General features: G+C 41.9%; 1 protein-coding gene across 1 annotated transcript; it reads right to left on the bottom strand.

The window, feature by feature from the left end:
• Window positions 1-463: 463 nt before the first annotated feature.
• Window positions 464-2,485, bottom strand: Kif2b (kinesin family member 2B). The gene has a single exon (XM_008838416.1). The coding sequence runs from the start codon at window positions 2,483-2,485 to the stop codon at window positions 464-466; it is 2,022 nt and encodes a 673-aa protein (XP_008836638.1).
• Between the last annotated feature and the right edge of the window lie 8,271 nt (window positions 2,486-10,756).

Below are 10,756 nucleotides of genomic sequence, written 5' to 3'. Positions count from 1 at the left end.
CCTTTAGTTCACAGTAGTTTGCTCTGCTAACTACAAACTTAGGGTATCTAATTTCAACCCAGCTGGTTTTATCTCCAACAGGGTGTTGCAACCCCAATACTGTTGTAATTTTCAAACAAATATGTAATTATTTGTTGCAGGAGGACCTCTGGTTCTCCATCACCCACTGTATTATCCTAATGCTGCTATCCCCCAGTTGTGACAATCACATTGACAGGTGTCAATAGGGCTAGCGTGGGAACAAAAATTTTCCCCAGGATGAGAACTGTTGTTCTACAAAATGAAAATTAACTAGAGAACTACAGAGGAAGAAGAAAGACCACATTTCTGATCAGCTTACATAAGATGTAAGCTCTCCAGGAGGACCTTTATGCTTAGATATTTGGACAGATTTTCCTGTAGTAAGAGGTAGAAGCTTCAGAACCACACCCGGTGTTTTATTCTGGATCTCTAGCAGTTGGTTTCACTCAACTTTGCTCTTCTTTTGGAGGTCAACTCTTAATAGTTGGAGCTTCTTTTGGATCTCAGTCAGAATACCAATTTTCTGCTCCAAAATGAACAGTGATTGGGCAATGCAAAAATCCACATCACAGGTTACTCCATCAGCAGTCTCCTGGACGGTCTCCCACCACTGGCTGGGTTCCTTCCACAAAACTGCTGTGTCCTTTGTTAATGTCGTGGGTAATGTTGGAATTTCTTCACTTTGTTTCTTTTCCTGGTTCTGTGAACAGGGTATCTGAATAATCTCTTCCCTCTGAACTGACATTTCTGAATTATTAATCTCCTTTTCTAACATTAGGGTTACTTCTGGGCCAACTGGAGAGAGGCACCGATGGTAGGGCCTTACTTCTGGAGCTAATTCTTTTACTCTGTTTGCATATCTTAAAGTATTGAGAGTGTTTTCACAAGAGGTCATCCCTGGTGAGATAGTAGCAATCATGCAAGTGGAAGAGTTCTGACCTATGAAGGCCTCCCGGAGCACCTGCGTGAGTTTGCTGGCTCTAAATGGGGTGTGAGACTTGTTTTTACCTAAAGCCCGAATACATTCTTTTAGGGCTAGCAGACTCTTATTAATCTCTGCCCCTTCCAGCTGCCTCTTTCGAGTGACCTTGGCAGTATCTGCACCCCTTTCATTCCCAGCCAAGTCAACGAGGGAAAACTTGCCGTGCAGATTCCCCCTAGACCTGAGGATGAGCTGGAACACCGCGTGGCTCCTGGATGAGTGGGCATTGACAGAGGTCTGGCCGGAAGTCCGACAACTGTTTCCGAGTTCCATGAGGTTCAGCACTTCCTCCACACAGCACACCTCTTGCTCCTGCAGCCCGACCACTTGTATTTGCTGGTTACCATCCTCCAGGACTTGCAGTTTCTTCTTCCAGTTTAACAGATCGTACACCTTACCACCATAAATCTCAAAAAATGTCCCATAGACTTTGAGTTCCAACTTCTCATAAGTGGAGTTTCTGAGTAGAAGAAAGACATCTTGAGCCACCAAGGCATAAATGCCTTTGGAACAATCTTGGCTCCTTTTGGAAAAGGTGCCACCCATGGTGTGGGTCTTCCCACTGCCAGTCTGCCCATAGGCAAAACAAGTAGCCATGCCCTTGCGGAAGATGGACTCCACCAGAGGTTGGGCGGTGAACTTGTACACTAACTCGTTGGAGGCTGTGTCATCGAAGGCGTGATCAAAACAGAAGGTCCGGTTTTCCAGGTAGCGGGTCAGGTCTACCTTTTGCTTGGACTCGTGCACCATGACCACGTTGTGTGAGGGGATGGTGATAATGTCTAGGTCCTTCATGGTGGTCTCTCGCTGGTTAAGAGGCCGCTTCCTCACACACACGCAGATCCGGTGGTCTTCCAGGGCCTCCAAGCTGCACATGTTGCTTCTGTCCAGATGCCTGCGGTACTCGTCAATCATGCGCATTGTCTCGTAGTTGGGGTTTCCTGTGTTGATGTCAAGCGCTCGTTTGGCTAGAATATCCAGCTGCAGGTGCCTGCGCTTCTCTCTCTGCTTCTGCAGTTTTTCGATCTCCCGGAGGCAGGGAGACTTTTTCCGCTTCATCAGAAAAGGGTTGCTGGGGATCACAAGGGCCTGGCTGTCCCCTGAGGGTGTCTCATTTCTCTGGGGGATAACTTCAATCCACTTGGTGGCTGTCCGCTGTTCCCCGATGGAGACAGTGGGCGTTAGAGACACAAGGCGCAGAGGTCTGTGGGGCCTTTGGTGTTCAACAGAGGCCACAGCTGGATTCAGCCGGAACACAGTCTCCAGATCCATCTTCTTGCCTTTTTTGACTCCTTTCTCAACCCACTCCACTGTGACCCAAGAGTTTTCTGTGTTGATCTCTGTGACCACAGCCAGGTGGATCCGTTTGTCACTGCGCTGGATCGCCACACAGATGCCCACCTGAAATTCCGTGAAGGGCGATTTCAAAGGTTTCAGGGGTGAGAGGTGTGGGGCTAGAGGAATGTGGAACTGGCTGGCCATGGTGAGAGGTGGAGGCACCAGGGCTCGCTTCCGGAGCCTCTTGGTGTTGGCACAGCAGGACCTGAGCCGAAGCCAGCCGGAATACCCAGAGCTTGAATACCCAGGGTATGGTTTGCTTCAGCCTTTGTGAGCCAAGCGCCAGGGTGCCTGCCCACATCACAAAGGGATGCTGAGAAGACGTAGAAGACACAGAACTGAAAGCCTGTTGGTGAAAGGTGGGAGGCAGCCACCTGTTCCTGAACTGAAACAGAGATTCTTCTGTGCCTGTGAGCATGGATGGATCTGAGGAGGGTGTGACATGTTTTCTCCCATCTGGGCTGGAAAAGGCCAGAAACAGAGAAATTGTAGGAATTGTGGTTGTTGGTATTTGTAGCTTCATGGTTACTCGGCATCCGTTTTGTAAATATTCATTGTCCCTGCAGCCCTAACTTGGTATCTCAAAGCCCTGTACTTCAGTTTAAACACAGCTGTGAAATTCCCTTAAACTTCAATTCTCCAGGGATGAGAGGGACCAGATGAAGATAGAGAAGTTTACAAAACCCAGGTGTTGGAGAAACATGCAGGGAGATGTGGCTGCCCCATCTCCTTCTGTGCTTGTCTAACACTGAAAATTTGAAGTTTTTCCAGTTTAATGGACTTGCTCATTACAAAATCAGAATGAGTGGAATGGAGCTGTAATTTAACACAGAACTTCCTTCAGTATTGAATCTGGGCTTGTAAACACAAGACGTTTATCACAGTCCACATGGTTCTGACAGTTACAAAGTGAGTTTTGTTCTGCTCCCAGTCACCACCATGCATGAGATGAGTTCAGTAATTACAATCCCAAACTCCTTCAGTAATTACACTTCTGGCCTCATTATCTCTAACTTGAAGAGAAAGGAGAGACATTGGAGGAAAGAAGTAATTCATCCCACCTTAAAAAGTGTGTGTGTGTATGTGTGTGTGTGTGTGTGTGTGTGTGTGTGTGTGTGTGTGATGTACTTTAGAAGTTGCTAAGGATGGAGTAGAGTGGGAAGGCAGCTAAGATCATCTGAGGCGAAAATATATATGGTCAAGATTGTAATGTTTTCTACAGGATGACTTCCTTTCAAAACAAAATAATCACTTTCCATCTAGACTAAGATGAGGATGAAGATGACACCTTGTGCTCTGTCCCCTGCCTCCCCATGCCGCTTTGTCTATTGGGTTGTGCATTTAGTTATAATTGTACTTCTAACTCTGAGGAAACATGTAGTAGCATGGTGTCCTTACAGCTTTCTCTAGGATTAAGGGCCACTATGGAAATAAAATCTATTATAAACTCATGTTCTTATGTTCTTCTGCAGTAAATTTTGTAAAGCTTAGGTTGCTTGATAAGTTGGGTAAATATCCAATGTTTATTTTGGGTGACAGGTGATGGTGTTGAACAGCAATGGAGAGGAGACAATGGACTTCATGTAACTGTCATTTTTATTAGTATTTTAATTGCCCATATTATCAATATTTAATCTTATGCTTTGTCATTTATTATTTTAATGGCATTATATAAATGTTCTTATTCCCTCTATTTATCATTATCCTTTTTTTTTTTTTTTTTACCCTAAGGTAGGGTATCATGTAGCCCAAGTTCCTCAAAGTGGATATTTGTCTGAGAATGACCATGAACTTCTTATCTTCCTGCCTCATTTTCAAGAGCTGAGATTGTAGGTGTGTGCCACCAAACCAGGAATTATGTAGTACTTTGGATCCTCTGAGGGTTTCAAGAATGCTAAGTGAGCACTCTACCAACTGAGCTACATCCCTAGACCTAATAGCCTTTTCTCAACATTTATTTTTCAAAAACAAGGTCTTACCAACAATGAGTCAAGGAAGGGGAGGTGCTCGAGTGTCCTGCCCTTTACTTTTGAACTATTGGCCATAGATAGATTCTGGGAGAGGGAGAATCACTGTATTTAGTTCTGTTTCTTCTGTTAAATCCATTTTCCAAAAGATAACTCCAAACTGACAATCACACAGATGGTCCTGATTAATTTTGATGGGCCACAAAACATATTGAACAGACATGACTCCAGAGAGAGATCTGTGGGAAAAGGGGAAGGATATACAGGAAAGAGAGAGAAATAGGAATTGAGAGTGGTCTGTATGCAAAGTGTATGCATGCATAAATATGAAATTTTAAGAAAAGAATCATTTAATTAAAATTAGATAACTTAGTTCTTGCTCAAAGTTATGCAGACCCCAACTCTTCCATGTGACTTGTAAGTTGTATACCTAGGCATGTGTCTTAGCTAAACAATACAGGGCCTTGGCTGTTACTCCAAAATCAGAAATTAAAATGTCCTTTTGAGTCCTTTTGAGACTTTTTATCTCTAGCATGCCAACAAAGATTTTCCCATATTTATTTCTGGGTTTGTCTCTCTCTCAATTCTAGTCCCATTTGGTTTACCTAAGATATCTCATGCATTCCCTTGGTGTGCTAGATAGCTTTAGTGTCAACTTGACACACCTGGGTTGAGGGAGCCTCAATTGAGGAATTGCCTCCATTGGACTGGCCTGTGGCCATGTCTGTGGGACATTTTCTTGATTGCTGAGTGATGTGCGAGGGCCCAGCCCACTGTGGGTGGTGCCACCCCTGGGCAGGTGGGTCTGTGTTGCATAAGAAACAGGCTGAGCAGGAGCCAGAGGAGCAAGTCAGTAAGCAGCAATCCTCCATGGCCTGTGCTCCAGCTCCTGCCTCCAGGTTCCTGCCCTGAAGTCTCTACCTTCGGCTCCCTGATGAACTGTGATCCAGGAGATGTAAGCTGAATAAACCCTTTCCTCCCCAAGTTGGTAGTGGATGGAGTGTTTTGTCATGGCGATGGAGAAACAAACTAGAACACTTGGTTTAATTTCATATATACCATATAGAGGTGATAAACAGACTCCTGATCCTGCATCTGTAGACACCCACAGGAATTTCAAAGTCACCAATCCAAAGTGTGGTTTATTTTCTTCCTGACCCCTGCATGCATGTGTGGAAGCCAGAGCTTGGTGTTGGAGCATCTTTGCCTTCTTTAGTCACTCATTACCTAATGTTTTTGAGACAAGATCTCTCATTGAACTTGGAGCTCACTGGCTAGGTAGAATGGGCAGTGAGACTCTGGGGTCTGCCCATCTCATGTGCCATCATGCCTGGCTTTTATGTGGGTACTGGGACTTGAATTCAGGTCCTCAAGCTTGGGAAGCAAGTACTTTATCCATAGAGCCATCTTTACAGCTCCCTGACAAAATCTTTTGAGTACTACTGCTTGAACTCTGCATTTTTTGTCTTTATTTTCCTGAAATGCTTAATACCCCTCTCAAATATCAGTACTGGTCAACAGTTTTCTCTGGCACTGTTGATGCTAGCCAGGTCCAACAGCATTAGATCCAGAGCATGATTCTGAAGCAATTTTCTTTTACTGTTTGGATTTGGCTGATCAGAACAACACAAAAGACTAATTTTCAATGCTGAATAAGAAAACTAGAATTTTCTGGTGACTAGAACAATAACCTCTTTATAAAGAGTTGTTTGGGTGGTTTTACAATTTTGATACTCTGGAATTTAATTTGTAGCAATGCTTTTTTATCTCTGGTGACATAAAATTTAGAATTCAAAACCATCTGCATAACTCTCTCTAATGTGATTTATTTTGAGGGAATAATTCATCTAAGAAAACACTGTAAATCTTAAGTAATGAGATAAAAGCAGCATTTGTCACGGTGTGAAATACCGATAAAGTTATGGTATCAACTATGGCAGAGTCCTAAATACTCATTTGGTAGATAAACAGTTCATACGGAGTACAGAGACTAAGACCAACACTTCATGTGTTTGAAGGCGTCTAACAAAGCAGTAAGTACCTATGAAGTCCTTTCATGAACTATTTTCCAGTCATAGAAATCCTGCCAATAAAGAGCTTGCCATTTCTGATGGTAATTGCCAACTCAACAGAAAGAATCCTCTGGGAGAAAGGCCTCTGGGAATGCCTATAGAGCATTATCTTGATTATGTTAATTGATATGGGAAGAGCCACCTTAATTGTGGGTAGGACCATTCCCTAAGCAGGGGATCCTGGACAGTATAAGGTGAACAAAAAGGAGCTGAGGACCAGCAGGCATGAGTTCCTTGCTCCCTATTTCTGGTGATGGATATGATTTATGAGCTGCTTCAGACTCCTGCCCCCTTGACTTCTCTCCCATGATGGGACATAGCCTTGAACTGTGATGCAAAGTAAGTCCTATCTCCCTTAAGTTGTTTTTGTCAGGGTACTTTATCACAGCAACAGGAAAAGAAACCAGGATAGCACTCATCTGTGTTGTTTTTGCTAAATCCATGCCTCAACAAACATTGATATCTTTAGATAAATAGTAGATCCTATTTATTTCAAATTCTCGTTTTTCTGAGCCTAAGTATCAGCTATAGCCCCACCAGAGAGAGTGGAATGGGGAGAATAAGTAGAAGAAATGAGATTGTAATTTTCATTTATTAATTACAAACATTCCCAGTTGAAGCTTGTCAAAGTTGTTTTATAGGAGAGAATATGATTTCTAGACTCATTTTACATATGAATCTCCCAGGACAAATTCATCAAGTGGCACTGTTTTAATGGACAGCTGGCAGCTGTTGGGTATGTTTGATCACCTTGGGGGTCTAGTACATAGGAATGCAGACTTAAGCTGATTAGTTCTTCCAAGGAGTTCAGCAGACTTCCCCAAATCTCTTTGAACTAGAACAAATCATTTCCAATTCTTAATTATTTTTCCTTTAAAGAACTGAGAGGTACATTGCTAAATTTACCTGAGGATAACTGTAGGGTTCCTATAGATCTGTTAATTATGTAACCTCATCCATAAATTTATCAAAGATGATAAAGCTAGCAGTTGTTAGTGTTTTGCTGTAAAACTACTCATGCAGGTCATCTCATAGCTTTCAAGTTCATTTACCATGCTGAGGGAAAGGCTAAGTTTTATTTATATTCTTCATACCAGTGTTGTATGCTTAAAATTTATGCTAATACTATAGAAGCTATGCTGATAGACATATTGTGATTTCAACTATAGCTCTAACTTAAATATACTCCCTATTACTTGCCTTTAGAATCTTCTTTAGTATACACAATTTAGGATTTTAAAGTCAACTTTATGTGGCACAAATATGATAAGAGATGCATAATACCTATCCATGAGGGATTAATAAAGAAAATCAATGTTCCTCCTAAATAAAGTTTGAAATGGATCCTTCTATATATTACTTAAAAATTTACCCTACAGAAGAATATATTTATTTTATGTATTTTAAGAAATGTAGACCTGACATACCCTTTCTCCTTCAAGCATGGGCACTCACCCACCTCGTCTCTTGGCACCCCAGACCTCTGGACTACCCTCTTGGCCCAGACTCACCACTGCTTCCTGATCCTTTGCACCCAGAACACTTAATTCTTCAGTCTAATCCCCTGGAGCCCTCAAAGCCTGTCTCCTCCCCAACCTTGCCTTTGTACACCTGAGACAAGCCTTCATCCCTGGCTGTCTCACCCCCAACCGGCTTGGGATTCCTGAGGCCAGCATCCTTCCCTGGTAAGTTTGACTCCACCTATTGTGCCTTGAATCCTACCACCTGATTCAGCCTCCTAGCTCCCACATCCCCTTTTTTCCTTCTAGCATGGACACTTGCCTTACCTCTTCACTTGGCACCCCAGACCTCTGAACTATACTCTTCACGCAGACTCCCCACTGCTTCCTGATCCTTTGCGCTCAGACCAACCCAATTCTTCAGTCTAGTTCCCTAGAAATCTCACAGCCTGCCTCCACCCCCAACTTCCCTTTGCATACCTGAGACCAGCCTTCAGCCCTGGCTATCTCCACCTCTAGCCTTCCTGGGATTCCTGAGACTAGCCTCATCCCCTGATTGCCCGAGAGTCCTGAATCCTACCTGTACCTAGCAAGCTTCCTCAGTTATACAGTGCCTGCTGACTAGAGGGATCCAGACCTTAGAAGGAAGCCTGAGAGCATCTGATCCTCACGGGTCTTGGGCCTCAGTGGAAACTCCAGAGCAGCAGGGCTAAAGCCATCTGGCCCCTCTAATATAAAATCAAAAGAGAGACCCTGAAGCCTAAACCAACAAGATTTTCACACCCAACAAGTAAACAACAAAGGCATATAAAGTGTACAAATAGAAACAGACCTAAACTCAACAAAGGAAGGTTTGAATCTCACATAAGAATCAGAAACCACAAAAGAAATCCACAGGCCAAATGCACAACAAAAAATAATAACATGAAAAACCCAAATAATATGTCCCCATCAAGTACAAACAGTCCTGTAGAGGAGTACAATGATAGCCACCTAGACATAGTGCAGGACGTGGAACACGCAAACAAAGAAATCAAAGAACTGAAGAAGATAGGGATAAATTTCTTAGTGAATTCAGAGGAGAGTCAGAAATACTGAAGAATACTGAGGCTGAAATGAAGAAGGAAGTGAAACACTCAATAGGCCAATTAGAAACGACAGGAGAAAGCCTCACCAATAGAAAGAATGAAATGAAAACCAGAGTATCAAGACTGGAAGATAAAGTGGACAAATTGCACTGCTCAAGCAAAGATTATGAAAAATTTAAGAAAACATAGGAATGGAATATGCGGGAAATGTGTGACACCATAAAAAAACCAAATTTATGCATCATAGGCATAGAGAAATGAGAACAATCTCAGGATAATGGTATGGACAAGATCTTCAACAGGATTGTAGAAGAAAATTTCCCAAAATTAAGGAAAGACATGCCCATACAAATACAAGAAGCATATACCAAATAGGCAGGACCAGCTAAGAAACTCTCCATGGTATATCATAGTAAAAACACTAAGTGTACAGAACAAAGAATACTGTAAGCTACAAAAGAAAAACAAGTCATATATAAAGGAAAACCCATGAGAATTACAGCTGACTTTTCAATGCAAACTATGAAAGCCAGAAAAGCCTGGACCAAAGTATTCCCAGGTCTAAATGACCACAGATGCCAACCCAGAGTACTTTACCTAGCCAATTTGTCTATTATAGTTGAAGGGGAAAGGAAAATCTTCCATGACATAAGTAGGCTGAAAGAATTCATGTCCAGAAAACCGGCCCTTCAGAGAGTTCTTTAAGTAATACAAAGAGCTGAAGAAATGAACAATTATACCCAAGGGGTAACAGAATGAGACTAAATCAAGGAATAAATGTGGAAACACACAGGCCAAGAATGCAAACAGAAATCAAAATGATGGGAGTCAATACATATCTTTCAATAATAATTTTAACTAGCAACAGACTGAACTCCCCAGTCAAAAGGCACAGGCTAGTTGAATGGATTAAGAAATAAAATCCATCTTTTTGTTGTTTGCAAAAACTCATTGCACTTTTAAGGACAGGCACCGCCTTAAGGTGAAAGGGTGGGAAAAAATATTCCAAGCAAATGGTACTAAGGAAAAAGCAGGCGTTGCAATTCTAATACCTGACAAAACAGTCTTTAAACTAAAGCTAATCAGGAGAGACAAAGAGGGCCACTTCATTCTGATCGAAGGAACAACTGACCAAGAAGATATTACAATCATAAACACATATTGAACAAACTGGTGAACCCAACTTCATAAAAACAGTACTACAGGATTTTAAGATCCAGATTAACCCCAACTCATTAATAGTAGGGGACATCAATACCCCATTGTTTCCACTAGACAGGTCAACAGAACAGAGAATAAACAGAGAGACACATGAATTAAATATTACCATACATCAAAAGGACCTAACAGACATCTACCGAATATTCCACCCAAGCACCAAAGAATATACTTTCTATTCAGCGCCCCATCGAACTTTCTCCAAAATCGATCATATACTGAGGCACAAAACAAGTCTCAACAAATACAAAAAAATTGAAATAATTCCATGAATTCTATCAGACCACAATAAAATAAAGCTTAAAATCAACATTGGAAGAAATCCCAGTAACCACATGAACACATGGACATTAAACAACACACTCCTGAATGATGAATGGGTTAAAAGAGAAATTAAGAAAGAAATAAAAATATTCCTGGAACTAAATGAAAAGGACAATACAACACAACAAAAAACTCTGGGACACTCTGAAAGCAGTCCTTAGAGAGAAATTTATAGCTCTAAGTGCCTATATTAAAAAAATTATAAAGAACACAAATAAATGACTTCAGATTGCAACTCAAGGCACTTGAAAAGCAACAACAAATGAAACCCAAACCCAGCAGACAA

The sequence above is a fragment of the Nannospalax galili genome, unplaced genomic scaffold (genome assembly GCF_000622305.1).
Source record: "Nannospalax galili isolate Female #2095 unplaced genomic scaffold, S.galili_v1.0 scaffold95, whole genome shotgun sequence".
NCBI classification, from domain to species: Eukaryota; Metazoa; Chordata; class Mammalia; order Rodentia; family Spalacidae; genus Nannospalax; species Nannospalax galili.
This window is presented reverse-complemented; position numbering and strand designations above follow the sequence as displayed.

Bases quoted from the DNA above. Each gene is read 5' to 3' on its own strand.
- Kif2b (XM_008838416.1), bottom strand. From the start codon at position 2,485: ATGGCCAGCCAGTTCCACATTCCTCTAGCCCCACACCTCTCACCCCTG.